General features: G+C 36.1%; 1 protein-coding gene across 1 annotated transcript; it reads left to right on the top strand.

Moving 5' to 3' along the window:
• The first annotated feature begins 4945 nt into the window (after positions 1-4945).
• Positions 4946-6746, top strand: LOC149663492 (uncharacterized). Its single transcript, XM_089842096.1, has 4 exons — positions 4946-5163; positions 5500-5679; positions 6153-6296; positions 6425-6746. The coding sequence occupies exons 1-4, from the start codon at positions 5056-5058 to the stop codon at positions 6722-6724; spliced, it is 732 nt and encodes a 243-aa protein (XP_089698222.1). The 5' UTR covers positions 4946-5055; the 3' UTR covers positions 6725-6746.
• The last annotated feature ends 12682 nt before the right edge of the window (positions 6747-19428 follow it).

Raw genomic sequence — 19428 nt, 5'->3', positions numbered from 1 at the left:
TGCTCAGTAGGAGGCAAATAATGGTCTGTTAAGTGAAATAAATTGACTTCTTAGTTCCCGCTGTATAGAAGATTATGATTTTTGTACTTACAATTAAATCTATGTTTAAAAAAGCGAATGATTTTGTTAGAACGGGCATTGGTTTGGACATGATAAATGAGTCGGTAAATAGCCATAAACCAATGGCAGAAATGTTTACATTGTTTAAGAACGTGTTTAGAGAAAACGGGGACATCGCCAAATGGAATCAACCTTCCATGAAGCGTTTCTAAAGTTCAAATCATGAATTTTCTTTTAATTGACACTAAACTCATCAATAGATCTGTAAAAATGCCTTTAGAACGTTGTCATTCATTCTTTATATCCACTAGACTGTAGTTAGTAATCTTTCGCGGGTTTTTTAATCTTTCTTTCCATTGCGCTATTATTATTCTATATTTACCTGACCAGTGATGTATATAATTTTAAAATGAAGCAGGAATTATTAACCTTTATTTTAGTTATAAAGGTCCTACTCGTAACCCAGTGAAAAGCGTCATCCCCCAACGCGTACAACAATTCTTTAAATATCTGGGAGGGCAGTTTTGTACTTTTTTGAGCGTTCAACGAGGACTGTTGTCAATCCCTACGTTTTTCAAAACACGTGTATTCTTGAATTCTGACTAGCAATATAGTTGGTAATCTCTATTATATTTTTTCCAAGGTATTTTTAGAGCCTCCCACCCCCTAAACCACAAAGCGTTCGATTAAAGAGCTTAATGTTAATTCTTTCTCACGCCGAATACATACCGACGTGAATTTAGCAGCGTTCATGCCCATAAAAACTCGCCTTCGTTTAACACTGAAATAAATGACTGACGTTCAAATAATTTTATTGCAAAATGCAAATTATGCAACTCTTAGTTTTCATACCAACTAAAGCCAAAGATTCGCCATACAAATTCCATTTCTTCTTCGTTTCGTTTGTATTGCATATGTTTTCGAGAGAAGGAAAAAAACTGAAACGTACCAAATTCTAATCTCGTACCTTAAATAATTCTTAGCCGAGACACCAATTTCAGTATACTTTTAATGGTATGTTTTAACTAATTAAGCGGAATTATGTTCCAGCCGACAAGATTAAACATTACTGAGGCTTAATAGGACTTACATCGTCCGATAAAATATTGACATCGTTTTCGCCAGTAACTCTTAAATGAAACAGATTAATAAATGAATTTCCATAAAAAAATGGAAGAGTAATTATAATTTTGTTGTTCGTATAATGACATATTGTATTTGAATTTTAGACTTAGAAAATCTCCCTGAGTTTTTATATCAACATATTTTTTATGCTTCGAGAATTCATGCGGCATTTTTCCTAGTGATTTTTTGGAAAAATGGTCGGTCGAATCCAGGACCAAACTTACCTGTATTTGAAAACGGCATTTCCATACATCAGAGTGTAATTTAAGGGGTTTATCAATGCCGGTACGCTCCATGAACTCCTTGGGCACTGAATCATTATCAAAAGACGCTTGGACAACTTTAATTTTTGTATCTATGAAAATTAAGTAGCTGACACAAACTGATCTCTCTCAAATCCTTCTCAGACATTTTATATGTCAAGTGACCTACTATTTAATCGCCGCTGTACCTTGCAATGTTCTGTTTTGCAAAATTGTTCTTACGCAAAACCTCTAGTAATGCATTTCGTCACCTGTTTCTAGCCGATTTATAGCTTTAAAAACGATCACAATTTGCCGAAATAAAGTATAATTTAGTATAGAAAACCTTTAGAGTGTCGACATTTCTAGATGGCATTTTCGCGATATTATAAGTTAAGTCTGTAGAATAGATCAGAGAAACAGTTATATTGGGTAAAACCTTGCTCATAAATATCATACCTATGACGTGGCGTTTGAAGCTGGAAATTTTAATTATGGATATAATTTCACGCGTGATACGGCGACATTGAACTGAAATCTAGTCTCCTTCTGATCTGTACAACTCTGTTTAGTTCCCCGGATTTGCGTTTTATTTCTTGGAGCTAAGCTATATTTGTGAAGTAGGTGAAACGTCATACATTGGATCACAATTTTGTCCATTATAGCCTCGCACCTCCAGTTTTATATTTGTCTTTTTTCTTGAGGACACATATTAAACTATATTTCTATTTAATACAAAAATCGAGCCTGAATTTCTATGAACTGAGGATTTTGAGCTAATATTGGAGTCAAGACAAACAGTGGTCTTTTCGATGGAAATTAGGCCTATACATTTTCAGTTCACTTGATCATAGACGCTCTATTGATCTCAAATAGCTAAGTTAACCTGTATGAAGTATATATAGGATGTTTTAACACACTTACTTCCTAGTTTCTTTATGATTTAGTAAAGAAATAATGTGTTCAAGAAGTATTGATAAAAATACAGATAGTCGAGTCGTATGAATAAGAAATTTTAAATCTCACTGGAAATTAAGCAGTTGCACCCAGTGCTTTTAGAGTGGATTTGAATATCCGTATTGACATAATTCTGAGAATATTTTTCCAAAGCTTTTAAGCGTATTGAAACTTGAAAGTAATATTGATAAATTAAACAAATAGCCAACGACTGACGTCAATTTCAATCAGTTATAAATTATGATGAAAATGTCTATGAATTAACTCTAAATTAATGCTCTAATCAATTTTAAGTATTCATTTAACTCTATAGCTCTGACTCTGGTTTTGCCATTTGGATAAGGACTCTCTCTGGGTTTCCAAGAAAAAAAACTAAGTTTTATTAGGTATCTTTACATTACAATAATCAAAGAGCATTTGTTGGTACAAGTCACAATTTCTTGCAACATTATTTTGTTTTCGATGCCGGGGCTCCCGGTGGAAATCTGAAATTACCGTAATTTTCAAAAACGTTAATTTACCGGATTGGGATAAATAAAATTGCCATTCGGTTGGTAATTTATTTTAGAGACTTCCAGGAAATATTTTCTTTTTTCTCCTTGCACAATAGTTCTATTAACTCTACAAAAACATTTATTTTCTGGGATACTTTAAAGTTAAAAAATGCTTAGTTACAAATAAATAAATGTAAAAACTTAAATTTAAATACATAAATTCATTCAAATCATTAGCTACATTACTGTTCTAGCTTTTATGGATAGTTACGCGAGTGCTTTTTCCTTTAAAATTATATAGGAAGGCAAGAATGAAACAGTTTTAATTATTATTATTATTATTATTATTGTCAATACGTTTTGCAAGATGGTAACTGATTAAACTAAAACCTTTCCTACACATAATAACTGGCTTGTGAACAAAGGTCTGTCGAAATAGGTTGAGCTTTAGGGCAGTGAATGACAAATTAGTATTTTTTCAATCGATGTGTTTTTGCGAAAAATGTTTTGCAAGGTTCTGTTTGGCCAAATTGTTCTTACGCAAGACCTTTTGAATGCGTTTTATCAGTTGTAACTATATAATTTTAAAGGTCATCTCAATTTGGTAAAATACAGGATAAATGGTCGTTAAAGGTTTGTCCTAGCATCTATATTTTCGGATCAAGTTTTCGCAACAGTTAATGTTATAATAAACTAAACGATTGCATAGTATCTTATCTGTTTCTCTTAAAACTTGCTAAGGTTAACGATGATAGCTGCGTCATGGGGGAAGGGGGTAGCTTTGTAAGCATGTAATAGGCTTTGTGTGGACACCCCATTTGTACAAATTATTATTGTTATTAAATACATTTAAACTGACTTATCGAACATCTTTTAAAAATATTCTTCCTTTTTCGATCTTCGGCTACTTTCGCTTGGTAAAAAACTATTTCATGTAGGAATGTACAGTTTTAAGTTAGAACCACGTTTTTCGGGGGAGGGGATGATTTTAATTTTTATTCCACAAAAGATAAGTTTTATTAGTTGTATGTTTAATTTTTGGAGTTCTATTGATTTAGGCTTTTAAGTACAGTTTAATTTCCTTACTTTTAACTTCAACATAAATGCAATGAATTCATTCGAGATCAAGGTTTGCGCGAATATTTCACAATTACAAATTTACATAAATTCAAGCAATATTTAGTTTTATAATTAACAGCAGGAGTCCATGGGGGTTATGTACAGTACTTCTATTAACAGTAAGCTAAGTGACAAAATGAAAATCTGTGATGATTACTTAGTTAAATACATTGCTAAACTTTTTAAACTCATGCGAAGTTGTTTCAGAATATTTTGCTATCAGATTTCTAGTGTTTAGTTAAAAGGTTTTATAAACAATTTTCGAATTATCAATAAGAAATTAGAGTGCTTCATTATTTCCAAGAAAAGCACGCCCACAGAAAGGGCCATTCCATATATGAACATCATAAAGAGGGACTTCAAAGCCACGTAATTCAGGATCTCGGGCGCTTTTGATGGTTTTGTCCATTTCAATTTCTCCTCAAAAATATTGGGTTCCATCTCTAGATTATTCAAAGCCTTTGTTTCAAATGAAATTTGAAATCTAAAAAAAAAGGAAGAATAAATGTTTCTTTTATTGTGCATCGAAAGGTTCGGAAATGAATATGAAGCTTACGCCAATGTGATATATTCGCTAAATATCTTGTCCTCTGTCACGATCGAGTTCGGTATTCCGAAATACAAATATTCCGAGCGAATTTTCGAGGAGTAGAAATTTAAATCATTGATATTTGATTCGTCATTTTTGACCAAGTTCTCGGTGTAGGCTATCCCATTAAAAACTCTCAGGCCGCTGGCGATGAGTGCATTTGGCCTCTCCTCTGTCCACAGGTCGTGTAAATATGTTTTGCTTATATCGACCCAATGTACAAGTATCTTCGGTGTTCTCGAAACATCCTCCAACCATTTCAAGATTTTTCTATCTCGTTCGTTCTGTAATATGAACCGTAGAATTGTAAAAAATCGAAACTCATTATTTGGTCTTCTAGAACAATAAAAGTCCGAACACTTCACACGGCCCTATAACTCTAATAAAATTCCGTAGTTTTGAACCTATTATATTCATAAATTGATGTAGTAATTTTGTCGCAACGTAGCTAACGAAGATTTTCGACATAATGGCGCCAAACTTTGGAGAAATTTTGGAGCAACGGTCTTTCACGGTTTTCAGCAAGGTGGCCTTAATGTGCAAAAATCTCAAGTGGTGCCAGAAACAATTTACCGAAGTAATTATACTTGAAAATTTCATTAGCGAATTTCTTAGTAATTTTTTAGAATGGACGAAGAATACTCGGAAAAATGGCGGGCGGTTTACGTGATTCGCGTGTCGTAGACCGTCCGCCATTTTTCCGAGTATTCCACACCCATTTTCTTGCATCTCACGGGACCTAAGCTGTTCCGCAATTACTCTCAGATTACGCATCCCCCATTATCCTTACCCCTATTACCTCATAATTGATTTGACGTCACGGTTTTTGAAAGCGTCACTTCGAAGAAGCAGACTGCTGCTTTACGAACCCTTTCTAGGATTAAGAAGCCATATTTGTTTAAATTTTTGCAAGGCAATGATGCAATTATTGCAATGCCACGATCCGGAAAAACGGCGGAATGATATCGCCCCTTTAATTATAAACATGCAAAACTGGGAACTATTTCACAAGCGGAAGGTTCCGCAATTGATTGTTGTTAATGCGGGAGCTCAAATTGTTCAGTGCATGTTGCAGTTCAAAAAACCACTCAAGGTAAGTTTGTTTCAATTCAGTTTTTAGGCTAGTTTTCTTCATAAGTAAACCATAAGTTCATAAGATATGTTCTATAAGTTTGTCAATGCTTACTGAGAGCTTGTCACGAAGTGACGTAGGTGAAACGCGAGGGGGTAGACGCTCTGGACCTCTGTGTACACCTGAGTTTAGAAGAGTTCAGCTTTGACAGTGCATTGAGTTCAAAACCATCGGAACTCAGAGTTCAGCTTTGACAGTACATTGAGTGCAAGACATTGTACACCTGAGTTCTCAAGTGTCTACCCCCTCGGTGAAACGTCATAGATTCAGGGTAAAGCGACGCCTGGTGAGGCGCTGTCAAAGGCTTAGTACAGACTAAAACCGAGTGTAGGGCTTCAATTCTCGTTTGTCGTTCTTGAGCATTACGAAGTGTAGTTAGTGTCATGCTTATGGAACATATCTTATCACCGTATGGCAAACTGTAATTATTGTAGATTTTGAAGAGCCTACTGAGCATGCCCGAGAAGTGTCTTATCCAAATGGCCCGCTGGAATACGTCCTATCCTATTTACGAGGCCATTTTCAAATGTCCATTTTTCACTGATGTAGACGAAGATCGCCTAGTCACGACACTCAAGGTAAACCGTGTCTCTTTAAATTTACATTAGCTTAAATCAAACGCTGTCGGAGGTTGATAAGTTTGAGATTTAACGGATTACTTGAGATTTGCACCTCCGACCAATCGCGTAACGTAAAATTATTTCAGCCATTTTTAGTCAGCGATTTAGCGACGAAAATGCACGGGAGCGAATGTTTGCGTCTAATTTGGAAGAACGCTTCGATAAAGTCCAAAAGAGTAATCGCTCAAGAATTATCAACGTCGGCCGAAGTTCTAAAATCGGACACTTTTGGTTGGCCTTTGTACCAGCAATTTGATTTGCAAAATTACACGAGCAAACATCAAGACTGGGAAATGGCTCAAAGTTTGCTCACCAAGAAACGAAATTATAGTTCCAATAACGGATGTGATTTGTACCAACCACCCTTAAAGAAAATTAAAAAATAAATTGAATAAAATGATCAATTTGTATTTCCTCTGTCTATTCTTTTGTGTTGATAACTTTAAGAATGTACTTGTTACTTCTCGGGTTGTCATTGTTAAAAGATGAGGGCTAAGGACGTATCCAATCATAATATCAAAGGTTTACCTACGTCACTTCATGACAAGCTCTAGTTTGTAACCATTGACAAACTTATGGAAAAGACCTTATGAACTTATGGAAGAACTGATACACCATACATAATTCCCTCGCCAAGTTGACAGTAATAAACCTCTGCATTCTCTAAATTATTTCTACGGCATACTTCCCTCGCCAAGTTAACAGTAATAATCTTCTGCATTCTCTAAATTATTTCTACGGCATACTTCCCTCGCCAAGTTAACAGTAATAATCTTCTGCATTCTCTAAATTATTTCTACGGCATACTTCCCTCGCCAAGTTAACAGTAATAATCTTCTGCATTCTCTAAATTATTTCTACGGCATACTTCTCTCGCCAAGTTAACAGTAATAATCTTCTGCATTCTCTAAATTATTTCTACGGCATTCTTCCCTCTCCAAGTTAACAGTAATAAACCTCTGCATTCTCTAAATTATTTCTACGGCATACTTCCCTCGCCAAGTTAACAGTAATAAACCTCTGCATTCTCTAAATTATTTCTATGGCATACTTCCCTCGCCAAGTTAACAGTAATAATCTTCTGCATTCTCTAAATTATTTCTACGGCATACTTCCCTCGCCAAGCTAACAGTAATAATCTTCTGCATTCTCTAAATTATTTCTACGGCATACTTCCCTCGCCAAGTTAACAGTAATAATCTTCTGCATTCTCTAAATTATTTCTACGGCATACTTCCCTCGCCAAGTTAACAGTAATAATCTTCTGCATTCTCTAAATTATTTCTACGGCATTCTTCCCTCTCCAAGTTAACAGTAATAAACCTCTGCATTCTCTAAATTATTTCTACGGCATACTTCCCTCGCCAAGTTAACAGTAATAAACCTCTGCATTCTCTAAATTATTTCTATGACATACTTCCCTCGCCAAGTTAACAGTAATAAACCTCTGCATTCTCTAAATTATTTCTACGGCATACTTCCCTCGCCAAGTTAACAGTAATAATCTTCTGCATTCTCTAAATTATTTCTACGGCATACTTCCCTCGCCAAGTTAACAGTAATAATCTTCTGCATTCTCTAAATTATTTCTACGGCATACTTCCCTCGCCAAGTTAACAGTAATAAACCTCTGCATTCTCTAAATTATTTCTATGGCATACTTCCCTCGCCAAGTTAACAGTAATAAACCTCTGCATTCTCTAAATTATTTCTACGGCATACTTCCCTCGCCAAGTTAACAGTAATAATCTTCTGCATTCTCTAAATTATTTCTACGGCATACTTCCCTCGCCAAGTTAACAGTAATAATCTTCTGCATTCTCTAAATTATTTCTACGGCATACTTCCCTCTCCAAGTTAAAAGTAATAATCTTCTGCATTCTCTTAATTATTTCTACGGCATACTTCCCTCGCCAAGTTAACAGTAATAATCTTCTGCATTCTCTAAATTATTTCTACGGCATACTTCCCTCGCCAAATTAACAGTAATAAACCTCTGCATTCTCTAAATTATTTCTACGGCATACTTCTATCGCCAAGTTAACAGTAATAATCTTCTGCATTCTCTAAATTATTTCTACGGCATACTTCCCTCGCCAAGTTAACAGTAATAAACCTCTGCATTCTCTAAATTATTTCTACGGCATACTTCCCTCGCCAAGTTAACAGTAATAATCTTCTGCATTCTCTTAAATATTTTTACGGCATACTTCCCTCGCCAAGTTAACAGTAATAATCTTCTGCATTCTCTAAATTATTTCTACGGCATACTTCCCTCGCCAAGTTAACAGTAATAAACCTCTGCATTCTCTAAATTATTTCTACGGCATACTTCCCTCGCCAAGTTAACAGTAATAATCTTCTGCATTCTCTTAATTATTTCTACGGCATACTTCCCTCTCCAAGTTAACAGTAATAAACCTCTGCATTCTCTAAATTATTTCTACGGCATACTTCCCTCGCCAAGTTAACAGTAATAATCTTCTGCATTCTCTAAATTATTTCTACGGCATACTTCCCTCGCCAAGTTAACAGTAATAATCTTCTGCATTCTCTAAATTATTTCTACGGCATTCTTCCCTCTCCAAGTTAACAGTAATAAACCTCTGCATTCTCTAAATTATTTCTACGGCGTACTTCCCTCTCCAAGTTAACAGTAATAAACCTCTGCATTCTCTAAAGTATTTCTACGGCATTCTTCCCTCGCCAAGTTAACAGTAATAATCTTCTGTATTCTCTAAATTATTTCTACGGCATACTTCCCTCGCCAAGTTAACAGTAATAAACCTCTGCATTCTCTAAATTATTTCTATGGCATACTTCCCTCGCCAAGTTAACAGTAATAATCTTCTGCATTCTCTAAATTATTTCTACGGCATACTTCCCTCGCCAAGCTAACAGTAATAATCTTCTGCATTCTCTAAATTATTTCTACGGCATACTTCCCTCGCCAAGTTAACAGTAATAATCTTCTGCATTCTCTAAATTATTTCTACGGCATACTTCCCTCGCCAAGTTAACAGTAATAATCTTCTGCATTCTCTAAATTATTTCTACGGCATTCTTCCCTCTCCAAGTTAACAGTAATAAACCTCTGCATTCTCTAAATTATTTCTACGGCATACTTCCCTCGCCAAGTTAACAGTAATAAACCTCTGCATTCTCTAAATTATTTCTATGACATACTTCCCTCGCCAAGTTAACAGTAATAAACCTCTGCATTCTCTAAATTATTTCTACGGCATACTTCCCTCGCCAAGTTAACAGTAATAATCTTCTGCATTCTCTAAATTATTTCTACGGCATACTTCCCTCGCCAAGTTAACAGTAATAATCTTCTGCATTCTCTAAATTATTTCTACGGCATACTTCCCTCGCCAAGTTAACAGTAATAAACCTCTGCATTCTCTAAATTATTTCTATGGCATACTTCCCTCGCCAAGTTAACAGTAATAAACCTCTGCATTCTCTAAATTATTTCTACGGCATACTTCCCTCGCCAAGTTAACAGTAATAATCTTCTGCATTCTCTAAATTATTTCTACGGCATACTTCCCTCGCCAAGTTAACAGTAATAATCTTCTGCATTCTCTAAATTATTTCTACGGCATACTTCCCTCTCCAAGTTAACAGTAATAATCTTCTGCATTCTCTTAATTATTTCTACGGCATACTTCCCTCGCCAAGTTAACAGTAATAAACCTCTGCATTCTCTAAATTATTTCTATGGCATACTTCCCTCGCCAAATTAACAGTAATAAACCTCTGCATTCTCTAAATTATTTCTACGGCATACTTCTATCGCCAAGTTAACAGTAATAATCTTCTGCATTCTCTAAATTATTTCTACGGCATACTTCCCTCGCCAAGTTAACAGTAATAAACCTCTGCATTCTCTAAATTATTTCTACGGCATACTTCCCTCGCCAAGTTAACAGTAATAATCTTCTGCATTCTCTTAAATATTTTTACGGCATACTTCCCTCGCCAAGTTAACAGTAATAATCTTCTGCATTCTCTAAATTATTTCTACGGCATACTTCCCTCGCCAAGTTAACAGTAATAAACCTCTGCATTCTCTAAATTATTTCTACGGCATACTTCCCTCGCCAAGTTAACAGTAATAATCTTCTGCATTCTCTTAATTATTTCTACGGCATACTTCCCTCTCCAAGTTAACAGTAATAAACCTCTGCATTCTCTAAATTATTTCTACGGCATACTTCCCTCGCCAAGTTAACAGTAATAATCTTCTGCATTCTCTAAATTATTTCTACGGCATACTTCCCTCGCCAAGTTAACAGTAATAATCTTCTGCATTCTCTAAATTATTTCTACGGCATTCTTCCCTCTCCAAGTTAACAGTAATAAACCTCTGCATTCTCTAAATTATTTCTACGGCGTACTTCCCTCTCCAAGTTAACAGTAATAAACCTCTGCATTCTCTAAAGTATTTCTACGGCATACTTCCCTCGCCAAGTTAACAGTAATAAACCTCTGCATTCTCTAAATTATTTCTACGGCATACTTCCCTCGCCAAGTTAACAGTAATAAACCTCTGCATTCTCTAAATTATTTCTATGACATACTTCCCTCGCCAAGTTAACAGTAATAAACCTCTGCATTCTCTAAATTATTTCTACGGCATACTTCCCTCGCCAAGTTAACAGTAATAATCTTCTGCATTCTCTAAATTATTTCTACGGCATACTTCCCTCTCCAAGTTAACAGTAATAAACCTCTGCATTCTCTAAAGTATTTCTACGGCATTCTTCCCTCGCCAAGTTAACAGTAATAATCTTCTGCATTCTCTAAATTATTTCTACGGCATACTTCCCTCGCCAAGTTAACAGTAATAAACCTCTGCATTCTCTAAATTATTTCTATGGCATACTTCCCTCGCCAAGTTAACAGTAATAATCTTCTGCATTCTCTAAATTATTTCTACGGCATACTTCCCTCGCCAAGCTAACAGTAATAATCTTCTGCATTCTCTAAATTATTTCTACGGCATACTTCCCTCGCCAAGTTAACAGTAATAATCTTCTGCATTCTCTAAATTATTTCTACGGCATACTTCCCTCGCCAAGTTAACAGTAATAATCTTCTGCATTCTCTAAATTATTTCTACGGCATTCTTCCCTCTCCAAGTTAACAGTAATAAACCTCTGCATTCTCTAAATTATTTCTACGGCATACTTCCCTCGCCAAGTTAACAGTAATAAACCTCTGCATTCTCTAAATTATTTCTATGACATACTTCCCTCGCCAAGTTAACAGTAATAAACCTCTGCATTCTCTAAATTATTTCTACGGCATACTTCCCTCGCCAAGTTAACAGTAATAATCTTCTGCATTCTCTAAATTATTTCTACGGCATACTTCCCTCGCCAAGTTAACAGTAATAATCTTCTGCATTCTCTAAATTATTTCTACGGCATACTTCCCTCGCCAAGTTAACAGTAATAAACCTCTGCATTCTCTAAATTATTTCTATGGCATACTTCCCTCGCCAAGTTAACAGTAATAAACCTCTGCATTCTCTAAATTATTTCTACGGCATACTTCCCTCGCCAAGTTAACAGTAATAATCTTCTGCATTCTCTAAATTATTTCTACGGCATACTTCCCTCGCCAAGTTAACAGTAATAATCTTCTGCATTCTCTAAATTATTTCTACGGCATACTTCCCTCTCCAAGTTAACAGTAATAATCTTCTGCATTCTCTTAATTATTTCTACGGCATACTTCCCTCGCCAAGTTAACAGTAATAAACCTCTGCATTCTCTAAATTATTTCTATGGCATACTTCCCTCGCCAAATTAACAGTAATAAACCTCTGCATTCTCTAAATTATTTCTACGGCATACTTCTATCGCCAAGTTAACAGTAATAATCTTCTGCATTCTCTAAATTATTTCTACGGCATACTTCCCTCGCCAAGTTAACAGTAATAAACCTCTGCATTCTCTAAATTATTTCTACGGCATACTTCCCTCGCCAAGTTAACAGTAATAATCTTCTGCATTCTCTTAAATATTTTTACGGCATACTTCCCTCGCCAAGTTAACAGTAATAATCTTCTGCATTCTCTAAATTATTTCTACGGCATACTTCCCTCGCCAAGTTAACAGTAATAAACCTCTGCATTCTCTAAATTATTTCTACGGCATACTTCCCTCGCCAAGTTAACAGTAATAATCTTCTGCATTCTCTTAATTATTTCTACGGCATACTTCCCTCTCCAAGTTAACAGTAATAAACCTCTGCATTCTCTAAATTATTTCTACGGCATACTTCCCTCGCCAAGTTAACAGTAATAATCTTCTGCATTCTCTAAATTATTTCTACGGCATACTTCCCTCGCCAAGTTAACAGTAATAATCTTCTGCATTCTCTAAATTATTTCTACGGCATTCTTCCCTCTCCAAGTTAACAGTAATAAACCTCTGCATTCTCTAAATTATTTCTACGGCGTACTTCCCTCTCCAAGTTAACAGTAATAAACCTCTGCATTCTCTAAAGTATTTCTACGGCATACTTCCCTCGCCAAGTTAACAGTAATAAACCTCTGCATTCTCTAAATTATTTCTACGGCATACTTCCCTCGCCAAGTTAACAGTAATAAACCTCTGCATTCTCTAAATTATTTCTATGACATACTTCCCTCGCCAAGTTAACAGTAATAAACCTCTGCATTCTCTAAATTATTTCTACGGCATACTTCCCTCGCCAAGTTAACAGTAATAATCTTCTGCATTCTCTAAATTATTTCTACGGCATACTTCCCTCGCCAAGTTAACAGTAATAATCTTCTGCATTCTCTAAATTATTTCTACGGCATACTTCCCTCGCCAAGTTAACAGTAATAAACCTCTGCATTCTCTAAATTATTTCTACGGCATACTTCCCTCGCCAAGTTAACAGTAATAATCTTCTGCATTCTCTAAATTATTTCTACGGCATACTTCCCTCGCCAAGTTAACAGTAATAATCTTCTGCATTCTCTAAATTATTTCTACGGCATACTTCCCTCTCCAAGTTAACAGTAATAATCTTCTGCATTCTCTTAATTATTTCTACGGCATACTTCCCTCGCCAAGTTAACAGTAATAAACCTCTGCATTCTCTAAATTATTTCTATGGCATACTTCCCTCGCCAAATTAACAGTAATAAACCTCTGCATTCTCTAAATTATTTCTACGGCATACTTCTATCGCCAAGTTAACAGTAATAATCTTCTGCATTCTCTAAATTATTTCTACGGCATACTTCCCTCGCCAAGTTAACAGTAATAAACCTCTGCATTCTCTAAATTATTTCTACGGCATACTTCCCTCGCCAAGTTAACAGTAATAATCTTCTGCATTCTCTTAAATATTTTTACGGCATACTTCCCTCGCCAAGTTAACAGTAATAATCTTCTGCATTCTCTAAATTATTTCTACGGCATACTTCCCTCGCCAAGTTAACAGTAATAAACCTCTGCATTCTCTAAATTATTTCTACGGCATACTTCCCTCGCCAAGTTAACAGTAATAATCTTCTGCATTCTCTTAATTATTTCTACGGCATACTTCCCTCTCCAAGTTAACAGTAATAAACCTCTGCATTCTCTAAATTATTTCTACGGCATACTTCCCTCGCCAAGTTAACAGTAATAATCTTCTGCATTCTCTAAATTATTTCTACGGCATACTTCCCTCGCCAAGTTAACAGTAATAATCTTCTGCATTCTCTAAATTATTTCTACGGCATTCTTCCCTCTCCAAGTTAACAGTAATAAACCTCTGCATTCTCTAAATTATTTCTACGGCGTACTTCCCTCTCCAAGTTAACAGTAATAAACCTCTGCATTCTCTAAAGTATTTCTACGGCATACTTCCCTCGCCAAGTTAACAGTAATAAACCTCTGCATTCTCTAAATTATTTCTACGGCATACTTCCCTCGCCAAGTTAACAGTAATAAACCTCTGCATTCTCTAAATTATTTCTATGACATACTTCCCTCGCCAAGTTAACAGTAATAAACCTCTGCATTCTCTAAATTATTTCTACGGCATACTTCCCTCGCCAAGTTAACAGTAATAATCTTCTGCATTCTCTAAATTATTTCTACGGCATACTTCCCTCGCCAAGTTAACAGTAATAATCTTCTGCATTCTCTAAATTATTTCTACGGCATACTTCCCTCGCCAAGTTAACAGTAATAAACCTCTGCATTCTCTAAATTATTTCTATGGCATACTTCCCTCGCCAAGTTAACAGTAATAATCTTCTGCATTCTCTAAATTATTTCTACGGCATACTTCCCTCGCCAAGCTAACAGTAATAATCTTCTGCATTCTCTAAATTATTTCTACGGCATACTTCCCTCGCCAAGTTAACAGTAATAATCTTCTGCATTCTCTAAATTATTTCTACGGCATACTTCCCTCGCCAAGTTAACAGTAATAATCTTCTGCATTCTCTAAATTATTTCTACGGCATTCTTCCCTCTCCAAGTTAACAGTAATAAACCTCTGCATTCTCTAAATTATTTCTACGGCATACTTCCCTCGCCAAGTTAACAGTAATAAACCTCTGCATTCTCTAAATTATTTCTATGACATACTTCCCTCGCCAAGTTAACAGTAATAAACCTCTGCATTCTCTAAATTATTTCTACGGCATACTTCCCTCGCCAAGTTAACAGTAATAATCTTCTGCATTCTCTAAATTATTTCTACGGCATACTTCCCTCGCCAAGTTAACAGTAATAATCTTCTGCATTCTCTAAATTATTTCTACGGCATACTTCCCTCGCCAAGTTAACAGTAATAAACCTCTGCATTCTCTAAATTATTTCTATGGCATACTTCCCTCGCCAAGTTAACAGTAATAAACCTCTGCATTCTCTAAATTATTTCTACGGCATACTTCCCTCGCCAAGTTAACAGTAATAATCTTCTGCATTCTCTAAATTATTTCTACGGCATACTTCCCTCGCCAAGTTAACAGTAATAAACCTCTGCATTCTCTAAATTATTTCTACGGCATACTTCCCTCGCCAAATTAACAGTAATAAACCTCTGCATTCTCTAAATTATTTCTACGGCATACTTCTATCGCCAAGTTAACAGTAATAATCTTCTGCATTCTCTAAATTATTTCTACGGCATACTTCCCTCGCCAAGTTAACAGTAATAAACCTCTGCATTCTCTAAATTATTTCTACGGCATACTTCCCTCGCCAAGTTAACAGTAATAATCTTCTGCATTCTCTTAAATATTTTTACGGCATACTTCCCTCGCCAAGTTAACAGTAATAATCTTCTGCATTCTCTAAATTATTTCCACGGCATACTTCCCTCGCCAAGTTAACAGTAATAAACCTCTGCATTCTCTAAATTATTTCTACGGCATACTTCCCTCGCCAAGTTAACAGTAATAATCTTCTGCATTCTCTTAATTATTTCTACGGCATACTTCCCTCTCCAAGTTAACAGTAATAAACCTCTGCATTCTCTAAATTATTTCTACGGCATACTTCCCTCGCCAAGTTAACAGTAATAATCTTCTGCATTCTCTAAATTATTTCTACGGCATACTTCCCTCGCCAAGTTAACAGTAATAATCTTCTGCATTCTCTAAATTATTTCTACGGCATTCTTCCCTCTCCAAGTTAACAGTAATAAACCTCTGCATTCTCTAAATTATTTCTACGGCGTACTTCCCTCTCCAAGTTAACAGTAATAAACCTCTGCATTCTCTAAAGTATTTCTACGGCATACTTCCCTCGCCAAGTTAACAGTAATAAACCTCTGCATTCTCTAAATTATTTCTACGGCATTCTTCCCTCGCCAAGTCAACAGTAATTCTGCATTCTCTAATTTACTTCTAGGGTGGGCGTAACGGTGTTAGGTTTTTCATGGTTGGGGGAATCTCCTCGTAACAAATGACAGATTCACTTTTCCACTTTTTATATCACTTTACAAATTACTTTTTTCTTACGGGTTTTTTTTTTTTAAAAAAAATTTTTTTTTCTAATCTCTACGAGATAAAAAAAATGTTACCCTCCTTGAGAGATCTGGATCTTCCGTTCTTGTTTTTTTAACGAGCGATATAACGAAGAAAAGGCGGTCACGTAGGCCGGAGGTCACTCCGCGCAATTCCGAATCTAACACCAGGAAACTATACATACATTTAACGCCGATACTTTAACGACGCCGACAAATAAACTACTCGGCTTGTACTACTAGTCAGTGTTCAATCGGCACAATTCATTTAAAACAGAGCTTACCAAAGTATATGACACATCATAATTTACATGTGATTTTTTTTTCCTCGGATTTCAGAAAACTGTATTCTAAACAATTTCAGTGTATGGTTTTGCTTTATGCAGAGTGTTTATGCAAGGTCTATCAGTTACTAAAGGGGGGTTGGTGTTCATTGAACGATTTGAGTCGAAATTGTTCTATGACATTTCGTCACAATTCGTTACTTTTCAAGTTGAACCAAAACTGCATTGTTGATATTTGAAACACACTACTCCTTTAAGTGATTTGTTAAGTTCTTCTCAAGGTTCGACCGGAGGTGAACCCCTCTTACCCCTTAAGACGATGTTAATGAAGTTGGTCCTATTTTAGACCCCGTGACATTTTAACCAAAGGATAATCCCCCAATTAAAATTAAATGTTGTAAGAATGTTACTTACTTAAGAACAAAAAGATCATGAGCATTTATATTTAATATTGAGAGGGCGAAAGAGTTAGTATGGTACATTGACAGCCAGGAAACACTTTCAGCCAATTAAAACGCTCAGATAACGCCGGGTATCTTAGCTAGTAAATGAATAAATGAACATTATCGTTCTTAACAACTTCTGACTTGGTAAAGACTATCGCTTTAAATTGCTATTATGAAAAAGGAGAGTAAACGAAGTCGATCGCTCCATATTGAAATATTTCATTAAATTAAAAAAAAAATACAGTTCTTTAAAATTAATTTCCATTCAGATAAATAATCTTGGCCGGAGGGAAATATTTTCAAAAAGCTGATTACAAAAGTTGCTCAAACATTAATAGCGATTTCCACTGACTGCACTAGAGCACTCTAAGTGCACTCTCGGCGCGTTTTCGTCCGCCACTGGGAACACGAGTGCAACACTCGCCCAGAATCGCGTTTTCCACTGACCCCAAAAACTGCCCGAGAATTGCTCTTTCGTGCTCTGAAAAATTCGACGGAGCGACGGTGCTCGAGTATGACGTAATAAAATTAAAATGGCGGACCATGGGGTATCTCTTATAGCGATTTCCACTGACTGCTCCAAAGAGTGCTCTCAGTGTCAGGATGACGTAACTGCCCTCAGCGAGTTTTGGAGAGAATAGTTTCGTCAGTGGAACACGATCGAGAGGTCAGAGCGCGCTCTGAATAATCAAAATTGGCGCCGGAGACGAAATTGCAATATAGTGTGTATATCTTGACGCAAATGGGCCGAAACCAATTAATAGAATTAACATTTCAATTAATTTTCAAAAAATCTATTTTGAATAATGATCGACAACGTCTCTGATATAATTATTGGCTTTAGGAAGAGGCGTAATATCTTTAAAGTAATGATAAAACCTCGTATTCTTAATCTTCAGAACTTTAAGAAGATGATTCCAGAAATAAATAAGCATAAGCGAGAGCCTGTCTTCTATGAGATACCACATGGTCCGCCATTTTAATTTTATTACGTCATACTCGAGCACCGTCGCTCCGTCGAATTTTTCAGAGCACGAAAGAGCAATTCTCGGGCAGTTTTTGGGGTCAGTGGAAAACGCGATTCTGGGCGAGTGTTGCACTCGTGTTCCCAGTGGCGGACGATAACGCGCCCAGAGTGCACTTAGAGTGCTCTAGTGCAGTCAGTGGAAATCGCTAATAGAAGACAGGCTCTCGCTTATGCTTATTTATTTCTGGAATCATCTTCTTAAAGTTCTGAAGATGAAGAATACGAGGTTTTATCATTACTTTAAAGATATTACGCCTCTTCCTAAAGCCAATAATTATATCAGAGACGTTGTCGATCATTATTCAAAATAGATTTTTTGAAAATTAATTGAAATGTTAATTCTATTAATTGGTTTCGGCCCATTTGCGTCAAGATATACACACTTTATTGCAATTTCGTCTCCGGCGCCAATTTTGATTATTCAGAGCGCACTCTGACCTCTCGATCGTGTTCCACTGACGAAACTATTCTCTCCAAAACTCGCTGAGGGCAGTTACGTCATCCTGACACTGAGAGCACTCTTTGGAGCAGTCAGTGGAAATCGCTATAATATTTAACTTCAACCTCAACCTTTTCATTCAAGGGCTACTTAAACGTATCGCGATGCCGTCAAAATGAATAGTCCGATGGGCTAATGGTTTGGCCCAAACACAATAGTTTTAGACCCATTATTGAGCAACAAATAATTCACGGCTCACTGTTACTGGGAGACTAGTTACTGCAAGAGAAAACCTCTAGCCTCCTGATTGCCACTCTCACGACACAAAAAGCCTACAGCGCAGGCGCCTAAAAGCGAGATGGAAGGCAGAGTTTTATCGCCGTGTCTTTCCCTCTGAATGCATTTTCATTCGATACAACTTTTGACTCAACTAACTTTGTCAAAAAGTTAAGTAATCAATTTATAATTTAGTGATTCAACTTGTCCAACATCTGTTTACACTACCCAACTAGTTTACTCAACTCAAGTTGACTCATCTAAATGAGTGAGTCAAAAAGCTGCATCGTCTGAAAGGGCCTTTAGTTACATCGAAAAGGCTTATTGTAATTATTATATCATTTAAGTGTTTCTTAAAAAGGGTTATGTATTGCGCAAGATTTCCTTGAAGATGTTTCCCACTAGTGTCTCCGTTCACATTGTACATTTGTGTTATCGAAAGCGGTAATATTTCATTTGACGGTTTTGCAGGCGGACGGGGAGAAATTGGGGGTGGAGAGCGGGTTTTCGTGTCGGAAGAACAGGGGCCTCTAATTTATAAGAGTCAAAGAAAGATATAGACCAGAATCATCTCGCCGCCGGTGAATGCAAACAGTTTTTTTCTTTAAATTAAAACCCA

This window comes from Phalangium opilio, unplaced genomic scaffold (genome assembly GCF_054372755.1).
Source record: "Phalangium opilio isolate 3A_F unplaced genomic scaffold, DU_Popi_V2 ptg000061l_1, whole genome shotgun sequence".
Taxonomy (NCBI): Eukaryota; Metazoa; Arthropoda; class Arachnida; order Opiliones; family Phalangiidae; genus Phalangium; species Phalangium opilio.
The sequence above is the reverse complement of the archived record's forward strand: the minus strand, read 5'-3'. Positions and strand labels throughout refer to the sequence as shown.